This window comes from Cryptomeria japonica, chromosome 3 (assembly GCF_030272615.1).
Source record: "Cryptomeria japonica chromosome 3, Sugi_1.0, whole genome shotgun sequence".
Lineage (NCBI taxonomy): Eukaryota > Viridiplantae > Streptophyta > Pinopsida > Cupressales > Cupressaceae > Cryptomeria > Cryptomeria japonica.
In genome coordinates, this window is record NC_081407.1 from 617,862,772 (window position 1) to 617,884,637 (window position 21,866).

Sequence of the window (21,866 nt, forward strand, 5' to 3'; positions counted from 1 at the left end):
AGAGATTGAAACCACACAAACAAACAAAAATCCAAAACCAAAAATATTAGATAAACAATATAGGTGTAGGAATTATATCTAGATATAAAATTAAATCTAGAAAAATTACAAAGTCTCCCAATGTATTAATATTTTCATAACATTAATTAAATAGCAAGAACCAAAAATTAAATCACTAAAAATATATTAAAAAAAAATCTTATCACATTTAAAACCAAACACCTAAATTCTCCATGTGAATTTCTATAATATATATTTATAATATATTAAATTATTCGAATACTTATTTATATTTAATTAAACTCTTTTAAATGATGGTCTCATTAGTTTTTTCTCGTATAATTTTTTTTTTCTTTTAAATTCTCTTACACACTTTATGAATGGCGTTAGTTTTGGGATCTAATCCGGGATGAAATAATTTAGAATTTTCTTTTGATATTACTTTCAATAAAGTTCTAAGGGCGGTGAGATTACTTTAAAAAACACTTTTTGCTTTCTCATGTTCCTCCACGAGCTTTAGATTTAAATATTTTGTGATATGTAAATCCAAACGGATAACAATTGAGGATTGCTTTTTTATTTTTTCCATCGTTTGATTTCTATAATTTAATATTTTTATATAATACATAGTAATTAAATTATATATATAATTTGAAATCTGTTAATTATAATTGACATTTATTTATTAAGGTTTTAAGATTAAATTTTAAAAATTTAAAATAAAATTTAAAAATTATTTAAGAAGATTTCAATTGGTATCTTATTAGCGTTAGCTTAAAGTTTAGAATTTTATAGAATGTGGTTTTTAAAAGATTTTTTGAATTTTCTTTGTTAGTTTCTATTATTTCTAATGCTCTCGGTCATCTTTCTTTAGGGAACAAACTTCAACCCAAAGCAAATGATCATGTGAAGGTTTCCAAAGAGTCAATTATGTACTAGATTGGACAAGTTGTTGGATGCTAAGGAACTCCTTTCCTCTTGACCTTTGCCTCCTTCTAAGTCACCCTTGGCTTCTAATCTTGGGTTTTCTATCTTGTCATATTCTTGCAAGACCTTGGGAAGAAATGTTGTTTGTGTATGAAACTCATTGAACCAATTCGACTTCTTATTAAAAAAAAATGAAATAATGAAAATAATTTGATTACATAAATATTGACATTTTAACATCTTTATTTGATCATTTCTACAATAAGATGGTCTATAAGGCCAACCAACATGAGATTGAATTACATGAAAGTCTTGAGAATGCAGTCCATACTCCATAATATACTCAAGTCAACCCAAACCTCACCATTTTTTTTCACAATATTAACATAACCTATACATAAATAAATGTCACACACTCCAAACTTATTCCATAATATACTAGGACAACTCAAAAATCTCACCCCATATATATATGATACAGTTTTTGTTATTAAAAAAAAAATGAACTATATTTTACCAAAAAAAATTTGATAATATGGCCATTAAATTTAATCCTAGGCTCACTCATAAGGCCGCTGCTATTCTGACTCCAAAACGAACCTTTCATACAGCATGATAGTGACGTGCTAGTCAATCACATCCATTTATTGCAAAATCGACGGTGTAAAACGCGCAACTAACACACGTGTTAGTCAATTCATATTGTCATTTTAGAACCAAAATAGACGCGTCCCACTCATAAAATGTTCTTAAAAAATCTAGTCTACTAATCAGCAAAAGTTGAAAATAGAGACTATTAAAAACAAAAGTAGATTTTTATCTCCGTGAGTGTCGGCAGCCATTCATTTATATTCTGTTTTATCTTATCCGAAGCTCGTCGGCAAATGGAATATTCAAAGCACTGTAAGTTCTTTTAACAAAAGCAACATTCCAAACAAATCGGAATCCTTTTATCTAAATAATCCTTATCTGCTCTACTTAATCATTCTCTTTCTTCATATAATACTCAAGTATAAATATAATGGTCTACAGGGTGGGAAAACGTAGGTTGCTTACAATTTTACTTGAAAACAACAAGGAAGAAGAAATGCAAAAGTGTGTTAAAGTCACAGTTTTGAGGGGCACCAATTTAGTTGTCAAGGACATTAGAAGCAGTGATCCATATGTTGTACTTAAATTTGCTAATAAGGTTAGTAGTCTTCTTTTATTTTTTTTATTTTTTTAAATTTATATATTATATTTATTATGTGGGTTTCTTGAATACGGATAATAATGTATTATGTTGTTATTTGTGAAAAATACGTTTATATGATATTCGAAAATATATGAAAAACATGTAATTTGAGTATAATATATGTAGTTTGTTATTATTTTGTATTAGTCTAGATCAAAACATACTTGATCTCAAAACATAGCATGACAATGATATAGGTAGGTCACGATCTTCCTTATCTATTTTTCAACTCTTTTATTTATAGCATTTGGAATAATCTTGCCTAAATAAATAAGGTTAAAAATGTGTCGAATTAGTTCTTGTAAATTTTCAACGATTCTAAGCTTGGGTTCCCATGGGGGGGGGGGCTTCAAGACCACAGAATTGGGACCCATGAAGAAAAAAAATTGCTACAAGACTAACTAGAATATTTCCCTAAATAATTGATGCCCCCACTTTTTAGTTTGAAGATTTGATTTCCATAGTTTTTTTCTTGCCACTTGTCAATCCTCCATAGTTTTTGTATTTCCATAAATCATTTTTTTTTTTTTTAATATCTATATATTCTATAGAATTAAATATGCAACCTAATCAAATTCATGAGACCATTAGCTCTAATAAATTTAAAATATTCATGATACCACCTAGTTTATAATATTCTTAAAAATTTTCAATAAGACCTACTATTTTTTTAGGAAGCCCTTGTTGTAGAACCCACCTTTAGAATATCTTTGTGGATATGCTTACCTTTTTCTTTCTGTATATCCTCCCTAATATGTTATGTTTTCTCTTTTGATATCAAAGTATTTTTTGTTGCTTTGTAATATACTTTTGAAATTTGAATTGGTTTATGTTTATGTTATATTTTGTAGCTTTCAATGTAAATATTATATATTAATTTTTTTGATGTGAATAAATTAAGTGATTTGCATATAATTTCATTCTACATAGAGAAATTTGTTTTATTTATATATTGTCAGTTATATTGTTTATTAATTATTATTAATGATATATTATATTTTTTATTTTCTTTATTATGAAATTTAATATTCATGATTAATGTTTATGACAGGTAGTTTGCACTAAAGTAGTGAAGAAGAATCTAAATCCAACTTGGAATGAGGAGTTCAAATTTCCCATATCAAGTTTTAGTCATTACTTACTCAAACTGGTAACTACTTTAAATTTGAACTTGTTTCCATTCTTTGATTTTCTTAATATGAAATATCTGAACTAATGAGTTATCATATTATGCTCTCTTATTAAAAGAAAATCAAATTGTATTATTTATTTATTTATTGACATTAGATTGATGCTTTGATATTTTAGGAAGTGTGGGATAAGGATAAAGTTTTTGGTATTGATTGGCTTGATCCAGATGACTTTATGGGAGTAGCCAAAATAGATTTGAAACATCTTATTAATAGAGAAAAATGTCCCTCGCAACATAAATTGGGAATGTCTCCATCAAAAGAAAATATTCTACATCAAGATAGTTATATTATCCAAACTGCAGATGGTAAGAGAATTCAAGAAGTGTGCTTGAAGCTTCATAATGTTACTTCTGGCCTTGTGTACCTACGATTAGAATGGTCATCTTAACATAAGAAGCACACATACTATTATTAACATTTTTATTTTTACCTTACCCTTGTAAAACCAACGTCATTTGTTTATACTCCATTGGTTGATATGTCTACCAACCAAGAATGATAGAATGAAATTGTTAAACCATTACCCAAAATGTAACTATTCAAGTATTTGTATAAATGATATCTTTTTTGGAAAAAAAATAAAAAGAATATTATTGTGTGAGTAACTAAAATAAATAATGAGGAGATTTATAGATGGCAATAAGTATTAATAAAGACTGGAAGCTTGATAATTATGCACAAGATGAATAAGTTGCCACAATCTATCTAGTTGTGGAGATCCCTAATCAATAACATTTCAATTGCAATAAACATTAAATGACAATTTATCTAAGTAATCCATATTAACATTACATTCCATTAAAATATAGACAATAAAAATAATAAAAACATATAAAGTGAGATCAAGGATCTATTTTACATTAAAATCCAACCTCCATGAAGTCTCATGGAACCTCCCTTTCATCAAAAGAGAAAATAGGATCAAGAAATTCATTTTATAATTACACAAATGGTTCATGCCTCAATTTGATTATTAGTGTTCAAAGTAATGAAGAAGAAATTATCCAAATCATCACTATCATGAGCAACAACACCACTATTAGAAGCACTTAGGTTGCCCCATGAGGATCCAACAAGATCCTTTATAAGTCAACATACAAGCCCACACATTAGTTAGCTTTCTTTGAATGAATATGAACACATGGCAACATATCATATTATCATATTCTACACATAAACCCATCCCTTCATCCTCTATAATAAGCCTTGAATGCATGATAGACTACTATGTAGACTACACTAACTGAAGCCTTCCTTGAATATCTTTGAGCATGTCAATAATTCTAGTACATATGGCAAGATTTCAAACCATTGCAATCCTAACAAGGTTAGAAAAATGTACTTTTATAACCAATCAAGATATGCCATGATAGAAGGAATATTATCTTTGGGCTCCCCTAAAGACTTGGGCTTGCTCTAATAGATGGATAGGTGGCATGATTATGCATCTTCTCACACAACTCCACTGACAAAGATCAAAGCCATGTGATAGCCTAACAATATACAATGAAATAGAATGAAGACACTTGGCACTTATTCAAATGGTAGGCAGGGATCACAACATAGCCTCCACTAAAAATAACTTAGGCAAAATATAATATTATGGGCAACAAATAGATGGTTACTAGGACAATAGGGGTGATAACACAATGACTTAAAATTATCAAGTTATAAATTAGACAATCAAATACAAGCTACAATAGTTCAATGCTAAAAAAATTTAAAAAAGAAACTAGGACATGGATAGAAAGATATGATATGACTAAACGTGACTAGCAAAACCTTAAAAATTTATAAGAATGCTACCAAAATTTAATCTTATTTTTAAAGTGATTTTTTTTTTCACAAAATTCTTTAGGCAATACAATATGTTGAAACCAATCTACATCCATACTTTCCACCTATCTAAGAAAGTAAACAATATATATATTTTTAGTTTAACTTACTTTAAATCCCTTCCTATGTTGCCATCAATGCCAAAGGGAGATATTGTTGGACATTGGTTGATGTGTTGTCATTGATGTCAACATATGTCAAGATTGTTGATGAGGAGATTGTTGGAAATTTTTGTTAACACATTCATCTATGTATTCCAGTGTTGTAGTTTGGTTGGTTTAGCATATGTGTTGCAAATGAGCTAATGTGATTCAAAGGTTTTCTGGTATGTTGTCTCTAGATGGTTCATTCCCATTTGCAGAGGTCTGCATGATGTTTTGATCGAGTTTGGTGATCCGGTATTGATGATGTTATTCAGTTGTTCGTGTTATTTGGTATTCTCGTTTATGCTCCATATTGCTCCAGAATTGCTATATCTTTTGTTGTCAATGTGTGGGATGTGTTTTGGATGTTGATGTGTGTCCTCAATTCGATTGGTTCTTGATTTGGATATCCACAAGCATATCTTTCAAGTTGATAGTCAGTTGTGATGGTGTTCTTGAGCTCCGATAGAGAGATGATGATGATTCTTGTAATCCGAGTTGTTGCGGTTGTTGTGGTGCAATTCACGTTGCTTGCGAATGTCTCTAGATTGTGTTCTATGCATATTGGTGGTTCGTGTTGATTATTGTGCACATTATTGTAAATTTTCTTTCTTCAATGGCATTCTTCATGTTATGCGACATTCTTGGTGGTTGTAGCATGTTGTGAATGATCGAGGTGTGATTTTTGGAGGTGTTTCATATTTGCGGTATTGATTTAGGTCCAAACTATGTCTTAGCCGACATTGTTTTGGTTCACATGTATTGTTGTAGCATGTGAGGATATTATTTTGTAATTTCTATTAAGGTTTTAGCCGACCTCTATTTCATGGGTTGAGGGTTTGTATAAATATATGTAATAATTATGTAAGATGTATGTTTTTGAATGTCTGTGTTGGATCTATTAGTGAATGACCAAGTTGGATGTGCGATCAAGTGATTTGATATTTTAGAAGTGTGAAGGAGAATAGAAGTAGTGTTGCAGAGCAGACTCTGTGCTTAATTGGAACTATACTCAGGCATATGGAGATGTTATTTTCACAGTTCATGTGATCCAGATTGTTGTCTAAATTTTTTTGTAAGCCAGTGAGACTTCCTATAAGGAAGTGAGCCTTCCCTTAAGGTTGTAGCCTTTCTGGGTTTGTTATTTTGAGCAGTGAGCTCTAGGTAGTGTGCTTGAATGCATGTGGATTCTCCATTGTAATATTTTCATTTACTCCTAACAGGGTATTATCTCATTATGGGTAGGTTCCCGCCATGGTTTTTCCCTTAATTGAATTTTCCATGTCAAAATCTTGGTGATATGTGTGTTGTTGATGTGGAGTTGTTTCATGCTTTAACTGTTAATTATCGGATTTATTTTATGGTTTAAGTTGTAGTGAGTTTTTGTGCAAACTAATTCATCCCCCTTCTTAGTTTGCTCCATTTTTGCCAACAATTGGTATCAGAGCTAGATCCCCCGAAAGAAGCTTGACTGCTTGAGGAGATCCGAGATGGAAACCTTTTCTTTCAAGAAGGATAGCTTGAGATTTGATGGAACAAACTACACTCTTTAGGAGAGTTGGATGCAATGTCATTTGAGATGCATTGGAGAAGAGTACTAGAAGATCACTAAGAATGTATATAATGTTCCTCAGAATGGTCCTACTACTCCAAATGAGATAAAGGAAGAAGAATACAATATCAGAGCTAAGGAAGCATTGTTGAGTGTCGTGTTAGATTCTGAGATGACTAATGTGATGGAATTAGAGTCTGCTTGTGAGATCTAGATAAAGTTGGAGACCTTGCATGAAGGTGATAGCCATGTGAATATTGCTAAGTTGTAGAGCTTGAAGGGTAAATATGAGAACCTTGAAGATGAGTGAAGATGAGAATATTACTTCTTTTATGCAGAAAGAGAATGAGCTTGTGTGTGGAATTAGATGTGTCAGTGGAGTATTAGAAGAGTCTGAGATTGTTGCTAAAGTATTGATATCCTTGCTTCTGCTTACAAACATAAAGTTGTTGCTATTGATGAGATATGAACCATGACAAATGTGACAAGAGACATATTGATTGGCAAGATTGTTGCTTTTGAGCTGAGTGAGTTTGGAGACTCTCTTCCTAAGACTGAATCTGTATTCAAAGCTATTGTTTTTGAGAAGTAGAGATATGATTTGAGAGAAAGAGATGGAAGATGAAGAAAGAGAGCTTGAAGCACTTATTGCTAGAAGGTTTCCTAAAGGTACTGGTAAGTATGAAGGGAATTTACCTCTTAAATGTTTTTCATGAAATAAGATAGGACATTTTGCATGAAGGTGACCAAAAAGAGAGAGAAATCCTAAGAATCCATTTAAGATATAAGCCTAAATATCAAAAGAGGTGTTATTATGTTGTTGATGAAGGTGTAACAGATGATGAGTCAAGTAAGGGAAATTCGGGAGATGAATTTGTGTTCATTTCTATCAAGGAAGATGATCTTGTAGCTACATATTCTACAAGCTGCATTTATGAGGAGAAAGCTTTAGTTGTTAATGTTGAGGAGAAAGTTGAATGGGTAATTGATAGTGGTTTCTCTCATCATATGACAGGTGATAAGAGTAAATTTGTAAACTTGAAAAGGTATGATGGTGGTATAGTAAGAATGGGTGATAACAAAGTTTGTGTAATCCATGGTAGAGTCTCTATTTCTCTTGATGGTAAGCACAATATTGATAATGTGTTGTATGTTGAAGGTTTAAAGCATAATCTTTTGAGTTTTGGTCAGATAGTTGATAAGGGATATAACTTCCAATTCAAGAATGGAAAATGTGAGATCTTGAGTAGCTCCAGAACTGAGATTACATCAGGAACAAATGCTAGAGGTAATATCTTTCACTTTAATGTTGGTGGTTAAAGTTGTTTGATTGCTCAGATTGATGAAATTTGGTTATGGCATAAAGGGTGTGTCATGTAAATTTTGATTGCATGGTTAAGATAAGTTCTACTCAATCTGTGAGAGATCTATCAAAGTTAATAAAGCCTTCTAATCTAGTATGTAAGGAATGCCAATTAGGGAAGTAGACAAGAGTTACTTGTAAGAGAAAATAGTATAATTCTAATGGATTATTGGATCTTGTGCATACTGATCTATGTGGTCCTTCTAGAGTAAGAAGATTGCAAGGTAACAATATTTTATGCTATTGATTAATGATGTGGGTTACCTTCTTAAGGGAGAAATCTGAAGCATTGGAGAAGTTCAAGATTTTCAAGGCTAGAGTTGAAACTGAGACTAGATTGAAGATGAAGTGTCTAAGATCTAATAGAGGTGGAGAATTCACTTTCGGTGAGTTTAATGCATATTGTGAAGAGCATGGAGTTAAGAGATAGTTATCTTCTCCTAGGACTCCACAACACAGTGGTGTTGTAGAGAGGAAGAATAGTATAATACCTACCAAAATACCCTAGAGAATTAAACTAAAATATACTAACAAAAATGAGATAGTTTTTTTCCTTTTAAGACAACCATGACTTCCATGTTATCACTAGCATTCATTAATGAAACATTACTACCTTCATATGTCAATGCATCATTAACTATTTACATGAATACATAAATCAACATGAGCATAACCATAGAATCATATTACGCAAGTGGAATAACCATTAACATATCTCTAATAAACTCATGCAAAACATATCCATTCCCTAAGGTATCTCAATACCACTACTTGACATAATTCTAACACTTCACATATCCATCTAGAACACCATATACTATCATCCAACTAATTATTTACTCCCCATACAACTATGTTAAATAATTAACACATATACATAACTATATCACATTCCATACTCTTTAGGTTCTTTTAAAGTACCAAATGTTCCTATTACCCATCTTTATTCATTAAACACTTAACACACCATGAATCTAGATGCATTTATCCTTCTCCTACATATGAGATTGAATTATTTCCTTAAGCACATCCATTACTCAACTCATCAAGAGTACTATCCACATTCATATTCAAGATTATAACAATAAACACTTATCCATTTCCAAATAGGATTCCAAGCTACTATACAAAATTAAAGAGTCATACAATGCTACAAGAATAGACACAATCTAACATTTCAATTCCCTAATTCAACATAGGATATCATTCCCAACACAATGAACATTTCTACAACATGAACCATATAATAGCACATCATCTTATTTTAAGAGCATAGTTCTACATCATCAAGTCTAAATACATAAAAGCACATGGAACAAGCACTTAGTCTATTTTTCTACACCCCATCCTAATGCTTAATAGTATAAGCTACCTAAGTACATATTCATATTCCACATTTACACGTCATCGTAATATAGTAATATCTCTAATACATAGAAATCAGCACCATAGGACAACCACATATTGAAGAGTCATATATTCCATGTAATTCCACAACTACTCATTAATTTCCATATCCCAAGATAACTAACATTGAAGATTAACATCTTTTAAATCAAGGTCTACATGATTCCTATCATATTCACTACCATCCACAAGATATACACAAGAAATTACATTCATAGTTGTCAATCATTTTATTCCTTCCTAATCAAGAATAACATAAACAACTGAATATCCATTTACAACAATCCCATACATTACATTTCATCCTGATATCATCCTACTACAAGTCCTATTATACATGTTCTCAATATACTGAATACTTAGTCTCCTTTACATTTTCATCTTTCATACCACATGATATCAATTCTAATTACATAGATTATGATCCAAAGAATCCACATAATAAAGATCCAAGAATCCCATCCACACACGCTAGCATCCAAGAAGAATATCCCAATGGAAGAAGACATCAAACCACTCGACCATGTGGAACCAATAAGGAACCACCCCCCCCCCCCCCCCCACGTGGTAGGAGATGGATTAAGGTTCCAACTCACACTTAAGACCTAAGTTGATACCTAACAACCATAGGATACAACATGACTTCACAAGATACCAACATAAATATACAACATCTAATCACAACACAAGGCTGAATCAAAGAAACCAAACCTTTGGAGGCATAATAAACAAATCAAGGAAAATGGATAATGGACACATCTGGGGTATAGTGTCATCACATGCTAACCTCATGTGGCATCTGTCTCCACCTCAGAGTCACTCAAGGGAGATCAGGTTACCGCTCCAACAATCTTCCCAATCTAAGATCCCAAATCCATCTCCCCGGGTCTGTCCAATTGGGGAATGCAATCATCATATTTTTAATCTTGATTAGGTGAATTCCTAATTACCCATCCTCACTAATCAATTATTATTATTGTTATCACTTAAAATTACATCATAAACTCTTCATGTGGTTACATAGGTCTAGACCCCCTTCCTAGAGATCTAATGCTCATGACCTTGGTCCTACACATGCAAGAGCCCACTTTCCCTACCATGTACCATAACCGTAGGGTAAAACATAACCAAATACATCACAACAACAACAACATAAAGCTCATCATGGAATGCATCCAAAAGTCACTACAAAATTGATACAACTGAATCACAAAGATAGCCTTCAACATATAACCAAGAGCCACTTAACAAGGATCAAACCATAAGCTCATAATGTCAAAATGCAACAATAAAAATCCTTCAAGAATGTCAAATACACATAAATAAGGGCTATACATGAATCCAATAACATAGAATGATCCTCCATAGGGAGGCACAACATATCCTCTCGCTAGAGCTGCAATTAACCTTCCTCAATAACAAGGTATTCTCCTTCTTGATTGAATTATAACAACATATACTCACCATCCTCAATGGTAAGGCAATATCCCTCTTACTAGGGCCCAAAAATAATGAAACAATTCAAATTTGAGCAATACATAGAACCAATAACCTCAAGGACATCACAACATGCCTCTGGAAAAAAGCCAAAATCATAAAAAAATGTTCATAACTGTCAAAATTATCAAAAACCCACCAAAAAGGCAAAATCATGCATTTGACCAATCTTTTAGCGCATATGACAAATCTTTTAGCACATTTGCTAAATCTTTTAGAGAATTCATTAAATCTTTTAGAGAATCTATTAATTCTTTGAGAGCATCTATTAATTCTTTGAGAGAATTTTTTAATTCTTTTAGAGCATCTGTTAATTCTTTTAGAGTATTTGTTAATTTTTGTTGCACATTTGTTAAACATAATAGTGTATTTGTTTGCTTAGTGCATATGCCCAGAAAGTTTCAAAATGAAAATAAATTCATGGCAAACACAAAAATCAACCCAGCTTCCCATAAAAATGAAAACTAAATAAAATACTTTTATCCCAAGGTCTCATATGCACATTTATATTTATCAACTATATGATAATTTCTCAAAATTGCTCCCATAGACAATCCTTTCGTAGACATGAAGAAAACAATCTTTTAAATTGAAAACAATAGAAGGAAATAGATATTTGACCTCGTAAAATTGAAGTTATGGAAAATGAATCTGGAAAGCGCAATCAAACCAAAGTCCAGCCCAATCAAATCAAGTTTTTCCAAATCTTCAACCATACAAAATTTTCTCCAAGGAGCCAACAAACCCCCAAGCGCAATCCAAATCCAAAATTAAAGCAAAATCCTTCAAACAATTTCTCAAAAAACTCCTAGAAAAACCAACCCCATGAATGCCCATGAAGTCCAAAATATACAAAAATTAAACTCAAAACTTTATTAAAATCTGATCAATTAGAAAAATCCCCAAAACAATATATTATACAAACCCTCACATAGTTTAAGGGAGATAATAAATGAATATATTGTTTACCTACCTCCCACCATTCGACCAATTAGATAAAAAGGTAGGTAGATTTATAATAATAAACATTAACCAAAGAGGGGTAGAGAAACAATTAATTAAATAATAGTTTACACACCCCAAGATAAAATATTATTCACAAATGATAATATTACTTATTCTCCCAATAAATAATAAACCACAACATAAATTAAATAAATAACCATGGATAAGAATATTTATCCATTAATAAAATATTAATGCCTTGTTTAATTAATTAATTAAATACCGATAATTAAATAAATAGCCATAAATAAATAATAACAATAGAAAATCCAAAATGGCATCATTTAAATAAATTAAATAAAATAAATATAAAATCCAACAATTAACAATTAATAAAACTCAATTAAAATTTAAATAAATAAAAGCTAATTGACAATAAATAAATGATAGAATAAATAAATCAATAAATCAAATAATTATGAAATCTCAACAATAAATTAAATAATCATTTAAACACTAAATCATAAACTAAAGTAAAATAAGATAAACTTCAGAACTCAATAAATAAATAAATAATCAGATAATATTAATATCTCAATCTTGCCACTTAATAAACTATGCAATAGAATCAATTATTAATTTAATTAAACAATCATACTCACAAGACCACATAACAAGGGTCCTAACAACCATAGTGCACCACAAGACAATACTAACATGACTCAACTGACAGGTTGACAACTTAAGCCTAGAGTGTGCGAGGGAAACACAATCCATCTCCAACAACTTGCCATTGGGATAAATACATGCTTAGACTTGTGAGACCAAGTGGAGTCTATGTCTGGTACCTACAAACCTGTATCCACCACTAAACATAATGTATACAATACATATACATCATAATAATCAGATAGGAGATAGAGAATCACAACGTCACATCATGCTGGCTATAAGTGATATGACATCGTCTCTACTCATGAAAACAGCCACATAATATAACATCAAAGCATCGCATAAAATCATTATCATGAAATAGGGTTAGTACCATCATAACATCATAACTCATATAAATCTCCAAAAACTGATGAGTCATAACACAAATCCACATAGAGTAACTAGTATTATCAATACCCTCTAAAATAGCAATATATTCATAAGTAATCATCTGAGCATCAACCATATGTCTAAATAAGTCTATAAATATGTAAATCAAAATGCAAGCCTAGGAGGGGCACTACAAATAGAATAGCTCAAGAAGCTGTTAGAACCATGATGAATGAAGGAAATGTTCCGCATATGTTTTGGAGACAAGTTGTGAGTACTGCTATATACACTCTTAACTGGGTAAATCTCAAAGGTGATACTGGTAAGACTCCTTATGAGCTATAGTTTGGTCATGCTCTTACTATTAGATATTTTAGAATTTTTGGTAGAAAATGCTATATCAAAAGAGATGAAGATCTTGGAAAGTTGGATGCTAGATCTGATGAAGGAATCTTTCTTGGTTATTCTACTAAAAGTAAGGCCTACCGATGTTATAATAAAAGATTAAGATAGATGGTTGAAAGTGCTAATGTGAAGGTTGATGTGTTGGCAAGAGACATTGTATCAGTAGAGATTTGTGCTTGAATATTGTTATGGGGTTTTCATTGATGGTAACTCAGATCAGAAATTCTATCTCGTGTATGCAAATTTGTTCTATCGAAAGTTTGGGAAGTTTGATATTCATTTATGCTTAAGTCTGGGAGGTGGAATATAGAGTATGGATATATTGTGCAGATCTCCATTTTGGTTACATAGTTTTGGTTGTGATGAAAGGATTAGTTGATTAGATGTTTGAGGCAACTTATTTTACAATCCTAGCCTCCAATATTGATTCTCGTGCAAGATTGAAGATTTGATAACTGGTAATTTAGGAAGAACAAAGCTATTTTGGTGTAACATGTGGTGCATAATCTTTGAGTTGATTTTGGTGATTGGTTTTGTGTTTGAGGTGATTGAGCCAACATGTGTGAATCTTTTTATTAATTTTTTTGGGTCTACATATGGGTTGGCAATCAAATTCAACCGACTTATGATTACACGTTTCATGTTGCATGTTATGCAGTTTTTGGAAGCCGATATGGAAATTGATTTAATTTGTTGATGTGGGTATATAAGACCGATTCATTTGAGAATTTTGTATGATGGTATGAGTGTGGGAAGATCGTATGAGTGATTGTGAAAAGTTTTGTGTGTTTGATTGAAGGTCTTTGTGCTTTGGTATATGACAGAGCAATAGAATAGAGCAAAGAGACATAATAGTGGAAGAAGACTACTTGTGCTTAACCGAAACTACTTTTTGACATATGTAGGTGCTACTATTTAGTTCAGGCAATCTTGCTCTTATTTGTAATCTCTTGTAAGGCAGTGATCCTTCCTTTGGGTTTTAGCCCTCTTTGTAATTGAGCAATGAGATATAGGTAGTGTGCCTGAATGCATGTGCATTCCCCTCTTGTAATATTATTATACTCCTGATCATAGTATTATAATATTGTGGGTTCCAATCCCACCGTGGTTTTTCCCTTTCCATGTTTCCACGTAAAAAATTTGGTGTTATGGTTTTGTGGTTATTTTCTTTCAATTTCTACACTTTACTTTCATTCATTTGTATGTGGTGGTTAAAGAATTAGTTTAAGAAAATTGTTAATTGCATAACACTGATTCACCCCCCCTCTCAGTGTTCATTGATTCCAACATGATGAAGGTAATGTAAGACAGATTAAATCTTGTGGATATAATTCTAATGATCAGGATGCTAGTTCAAATAGAGGAAAGCAAGTGCAAACCCAAAGTCAAGTTTCAGATTGCTCAGGAAAAGCTTGAGAAAGAAGGTGCAGATGCTAGTGTAGAAGAAAGAGTCCAAGAACTTGGAATTCAAGAAAATCCTAAAACTCCTAGGTATGCAAGGTTGAATCATTCAGAAAATCAAATTATTGGTGATAAGAATAAGGGTGTGATGACTAGAACAAGACTTGTTGAAGAAATTTATTTGATTTGTAAGATTGAGCCTAAAAATGTTGATGAAACATGCAAAGATGAAAATTGGATCAAAGCTATGGAAGAAGAATTGAATCAAATTGTGAAAAATAATACATGGATTCTTGTTCCTAGACCTAAAGATAAAAATGCAATTGGAACTAAATGGGTATTCCGAAATAAGTTGAATGAACATGGTGAAGTTGTTGGGAATAAAACTAGACTTGTGTGTAAGGGATATTCTCAGATGGAAGGAATTGATTATGAGGAGACTTTTCCTCTGGTAGCTAGAATTGAAGTTGTTATATTATTTCTTGCCTATGTTTCTCACAAAGATTTCAAGGTTTATCAAATGGATGCCAAATCAGCTTTTGTTAATGGTGAATTAGAAGAAGAAGTCTACCTTGAGCAACCAGATGGATTTCAGCTAACTGATGAAAAGAACATGGTTTGTCGGTTGAAGAAAGCATTGTATGGATTGAAGCAAACCCCTAGAGCTTGGTATGAAAAATTGGATAAGTATTTAATGAAGCTTGGATTTAGTAAAGGTACTGTTGACAGTAATATTTATTTCAAAATTGATCAAAATAACATTTTGATTGTTGATTTTTTTGTTGGTGACATTATCTTTGGAGGAAATGATTGCCTATGTAAGAAATTTGTTGAAGAGATGCAGAATGAATTTGAGATGTCTATGATTGGTGAGATGAAATTATCTCTAGGATTGCAAATTACTCAGTTGGATAAAGGTATTTTCATATCTCAATCTAAGGATGTGAAGGAATTGTTGAAGAAATTTGGTTTTGAGGACTCTAAACCTGTTGGTACACCTATGGTGACCAAATGTAAGTTGGCAAAGGATGATTTACGGAAAGCTAATCAAAATAGATATTGATCTATGATTGGTGGTTTGTTGTATTTCACTTAGACTAGACCTGATATAACGAATGTTGTGTGCCATGTTGCTAGATTTCAAGATGATCCTAAGGAATCTCATGTTACTTCTATAAAGTGGATATTTAGATATTTGAAAGAAACAATTGATTTTGGTTTATGGTATTCTAAGAATGACGAATTTAATTTGAGTGCTTTTACAGATGTTGATTGGGAAGGTGATGTTGATCACTGGAAGAGTACTACTGGTGGTACATTCTTTTTGGGTAAGAAGTTAGTCTCTTGGGCAAGCAAGAAGTAGAATTCTATCTCTTTATCTACTACAAAGGTTGAATACATTAATGCTCCTAGCAATTGTACTCAAGTAATTTGGATGAAGAAGATGTTGAAGGATATAGGATTTATTTATGATGAGCCTATTGCTATATACTATCATAATTCAAGTATTATCAATATTTCAAATAATTTGGTGTTGCATTCCAAAACAAAGCACATATCAATCAAGTTTCATTTCTTGAGAGAGAAGGTGAATGAGAAAGAAGTTAGATTGGAATATGCATCTACAAAGGAACATATTGCAAATATCTTTATGAATCCTTTTCCTAAAGATACTTTTGAGTATCTCAGAGAGAAGTTATGGGTGATTCTGCCTCCTGGTGAGAACTAAGGTGAATGAATTTGCATAAGTTTGGTGAAATTCATAGTGATATTTTATGCTCTCGATTCATGAGTGAGGCTATTACTCAGGGGGAGTAGTCAGTGTTGGTGTTTAGTTCAGATTTATGAAGCCAATTCATAGGGGACGGAATCTTGATTCTTGAGCCTTTTTCATTGATGTCAAAGGGAGAGAGAAGCATGTGAAAAACCCTGAAGTATTTTGAGTTGATCCTTATGATTTTTAGGGAGATTGTTATGAGTTATTTCTTTCTTTTCATTGACTATTTTTCACATTCATATGTTGTCATCAATGCCAAAGGGGAGATTGTTGGACATTGGCTGATGTGTTATCATTGATGTCAACATATGTGGAGATTGTTGATTAGGAGATTGTTGGGAATATTTTAACATATTATTCTACGTCATCCAATGTTGCAGTTTGCTTGGTTTAGCTCGTGTGTTGCAGATGAGATGATGCAATTCAAAATTTTTCTGGTATGTTGTCTATAGATGGTTCATTCCCATTTGTAGAGGTTTGCATGATGTTTTGATTGAGTTTGGTGATCTGGTATTGAGGATGTTATTCAGTTGTTCGTGTTATTTGATATTTTGGTTTATACTCTATATTGCTCTATAATTGCTATATCTTTTGTTGTGAATATGTGGGATGTGTTATGGATGTTGATGTGTGTCCTCAGTTTGACTGGTTCATGATTTGGATACCCACAAGAAAATCTTTTAGGTTGGTAGTCATTTGTGATGGTGTTCTTGAGCTCCGGTAGAGAGATGATGATGATTCTTGTAATCTGAGTTGTTGTGGTTGGTGTGATGTAATTCATGTTGCTTGTGAATGTCTCTAGATCATTTTCTATGTGTATTGGTGGTCCACATTGATTATTGTGTGCGCTATTGAATATTTTCTTTGTCTAGTTGTATTCTTCATGTTATGCAACATTCTTGGTGGTTGTAGCATATTGCAAATGATCGAGGTGTAATTGTTAGAGGTGTTTCATATTTGCGGTATTGATTTGGGTCCAAAATATGTCTTAGCAAAAAAAAATTGGTCCACATGTATTGTTGTAGCATGTGAGGATATTATTTTATAATTTGTATTGAGGGTTTAGCCGACCTCTATTTCATGGGTTGAGGGTTTGTATAAACATCTGTAATAATCATGTAAGATGTATGTTTGTGTTGGATCTGTGAGTGAATGATTGAGTTGGATGTGAAAACAAGTAATTTGATCTTTCAGAAGTGTGAAGGATAAGAGTAGTGTTGTAGAGTAAACTATGTGCTTAACTGGAACCGTACTCGGGCATATGGATATATTATTTTCATAGTTCATGTGATCTAGATTTTTATCTGAATGTTTTTTTAAGTCAATGAGACTTTGTGTAAGGCAATGAGCTTTCCCTTAGGTTTTTAGCCTTTCTGGGTTTCTTATTTTGAGCAATGAGCTTTAGGTAGTGTGCCTGAATGCATGTGCATTTCCCATTGTAATATTTTTATTTACTCCTAACATGGTATTATCTCATTGTGGGTAGGTTCCCACCATTTGTTTCCCCTTAACTAGGTTTTTCACATCAAAATATTTATGTTATGTATGTTGTTGATGTGGAGTTTTTTCATGCTTTAACTGTTAATTATGAGATCTGTTTTGTGGTTTAAGTTGTAGTGAGTTTTTGTGCAAACTGATTCACCCCCCAACCCCTCCCCCCCCTCTCAATTTGTTGCATTGTTGCCAACACATTCTACATCCATACTTTCCATCTAGCTAAGAAAGTAAACAAATTTTTTATTTTATTTTAACTTACTTTATATCCCTTCCTCAATAAAATTCCATGGCAATTTGTGAAGATGCATATGTGGAAAAATTATTATGTAATAGAGATGAACATAAAGTAACTCAAAACCTTCTATATTATTAAGTAATAATATTTTTGATAAAGCCATGTTATATATATATCACAACCTAAAAATTTCTTAAATATTGAAATTAAATTTATGTTAGACATTTCAAATAATCGGAAGACAACTGAGAGGGGGGGTGAATCAATTGTCACAAATTACCGGAACCTTAAGCAATTAAAACTTTAATACTGAAACCCAAAACATTAATATCGAAATGCTTAAACAAAATACCAGAATAGAAATTAAACCAATTAATCATAAACAATAATCATAGAATAAATACCATCCACATGGCACCAAGATTTGTACGTGGAAAACCTAGTAAAGGGAAAAACCATGGTGGGAAGCCTACCCACAGTCAGATAATACTTCTACAGTAAGTATGTGAATTACAATTGAGGGGCCTGCACTTGCAGGAAGGCGAACAACCTAGAGGACACTTCTTATCACAAAAGGAGTCTCGTTGACTACATAGAAATCTAGACTACAATCTAAAGAAGTGTTTGAACTGCAAAGATAACATCTCATATGCTTGAGTACAGTTTTGGTTAAGCTCAATACCAGAGGACTAAATCCTCTTACATAAATCAAAATTGATCTCCAATGATCGACCAAATCCTTTTCCTAAATGATATTACATTACTCGCACATTACATATCCATTTCCCATTACCACAACCATGATCATGATGATCTACAATGAGATCTTACATCTATATATACAAACCCTCGACCATAAATAATCAGGTCGACCACCAAACAATAAACCAATTACATAATTACATAACATGTCAGCCTAAGACCAAACAAATAATATCCAACACATAAGACATCCCAGAAACACATCGAGAGGTCCAATCCACACATTTCATTAAATTGGTCCATAACCTAGACCAATCGGGACCCAATATAGATCCACACACTAAAGAAATGATCTCCATTCATCAAGTCTCAAACATGATCACCAACAACATCTTGAATCTCCACCAAAAGCTGCACCAACACCACATATGCATATCATCAAAGATCTTCATCAAAAGCTCTGCTGATGAAACCCTCATCAGAACCACAAGCCAAGCTTCCAAGCAAAAAGGATAGCATCTGATCACCAGACCAAAACCAACTAACTGAATATGAACGTGAGTACCATGAATAAGCCAATTCCATAACCAAACCATATCGGAGCCTACCAAATCATGTCGGATCCAAACCAACCAGAAACTACTCAACCTACTAGGACCAGAAGGGTTCTGGTAAAGAATCCAAACAACTAGTGTTTGCATCAATGACAAAACATAATCAATTCCTCCAAATGGCCAACAATTTATACAAACAAATTTAATACCTATCAATCTTTATCAATAAAGGAATTTCTCTTTCTATGTTTCAAATAATAAAGATAAATAATCTCTTATTCAAGGTTGTATATTTTTTATATATGCATCATTACATTTAAAAGAAGATTTTTTTTTTAATATTGTAAATAGAGTTAAAAATGAAAAGTAAATTAAATTTCACAAATTTAAAAAATGTCATTTGAATTATTATATAAATAGAATTCATAGGTATGATGAAATGGATTAAACATGATTTTGTGTGATTGTTCAAAGCTATGATAGATAAAGTTTGTAAGATAAGTAAAATGCAAGTTAAACTAACTAAAATATTTTTATTTGTTCCCAAACAATCAAGAGAAGTAAAATAAAAAGGGGGTAAAACATATATTAGATTTCATGAAAAATAGAAGAAAGATTAAGGTGAATTAAAAATAAATGAACACCTAGAATATCTAGGTAAACATGAAATAAGTAATAGCACCACAATACTTTGCATCATCCCAAAACACTATATAAATCAAAGAAAAATAAGAGTAGGAACAAAATTTGGTAGTACAAGAACGACGAGAAAATAACCATAGATATAAGACAAGAATAGGGTTCTTACTCATCTATGTAGTCCTATACATACAAGTATATCATGTGGCATTCAAGAAAAAGAAAGAACTAAGCACACCAAGAACAAAAAGTATAAAATAACCAATATGTCATATAAATAAAGGGACCTACTCCAAACAATGATAGTTATAAAAAATTTCTAAGAATATCTTAAGTAGATATAAGAAGGTTGGGAAATATGCCCAAAGAATGCCTCAAATAGAAAAGAAAAATGGTATAGAATAATTAATAATAAAGATAAATATAATATGTTTATGTTGGAGTATCATATTGTGTTACAATAAGTGAGATATTTAATCAAATTGTGCATTGTTATAAGTTGGGGTGAGGTGGTAATAATGGCAAAAGAGGTATATGTAGTATTAAAGGGTATTTAAGAATAGAATTTAGTTCCATAATTGTAGAAAGTATAGATGATGAGGTTTCATGTGTAGGAATTAGGTCAAAAGTATGAGAATAGTTCATTAGAGAATTTAAGTTTATTATTTAGCTCTAGGGAAAGAAAGGCATGCATAGAAGAAAATTATTTAAGGAGATTTGGTTTTGGAGGAGGGAGAAAGTTATGAGTATGTGGTTGAATAAGAGGATAGATTTTATGAGTAGGGAGGAAAGTAGGAGGTTCAAAAGGATTAGGAATCACATAAAGTGTAGATGAAGGATGCCCTTTGTCTTTATATTTAGTTTGGGGTTGGTTTCATTAGGGTTTAGTTTTAGGATTAGGATTAGATTTGAGGTTAATGTTATGGTTTATGTTTGAGAAAAGGATTATGAGAATGAGCATGAGAAATAGATTTGGTATTAAGAGGAAAAATATGGTTAGACATGCAAGGAACTCAAGAATGAAAATGTTAAGATACTAACTAGGATAGAGGCTCAAAAGGATGGATATCAAGAGAAAAAAATTCAACCAAAAAATGTTCCTTATTCTAAAGTGGAAAATTGGAGGCTAGAAAATTCTCCACTTGGAAAAGAGAACTCACTAAGTCAATTTTCTCTTAGAGAACTTTACATTCAAAAGAGAGGGATGAATCTACTAGATCCAATTCTAAATGATGCAAGGACTAAATACTAATTATATTGATGGATGCTTGGAATGTGTTTGACCCTCTTTTGAAATTTGAATAAGTAAAGTGCTGAGATTGAAGACAAAGTAAGTAGAATAGTGAGCTACAGATTCAGGATTAAGTCATGCACTTGGACCTAAGAAGTTTGAGATGATTCAGAGTTTCTCTGTGAAATCTATCAAAATTTGTAGGGACCATATGTCTAGACTAGATCACCCCCAACTTAGTCCTCCGAACTTTCTGCGCGTTGAAAAGGGCTTTTCCGTCTCTA

General features: G+C 32.0%; 1 protein-coding gene across 1 annotated transcript; it reads left to right on the top strand.

The window, feature by feature from the left end:
• The first annotated feature begins 1,948 nt into the window (after positions 1–1,948).
• On the top strand, positions 1,949–3,742 carry LOC131060135 (GTPase activating protein 1-like). Its single transcript, XM_059217568.1, has 3 exons — positions 1,949–2,116; positions 3,213–3,311; positions 3,470–3,742. The coding sequence occupies exons 1-3, from the start codon at positions 1,949–1,951 to the stop codon at positions 3,740–3,742; spliced, it is 540 nt and encodes a 179-aa protein (XP_059073551.1).
• Positions 3,743–21,866: the final 18,124 nt, after the last annotated feature.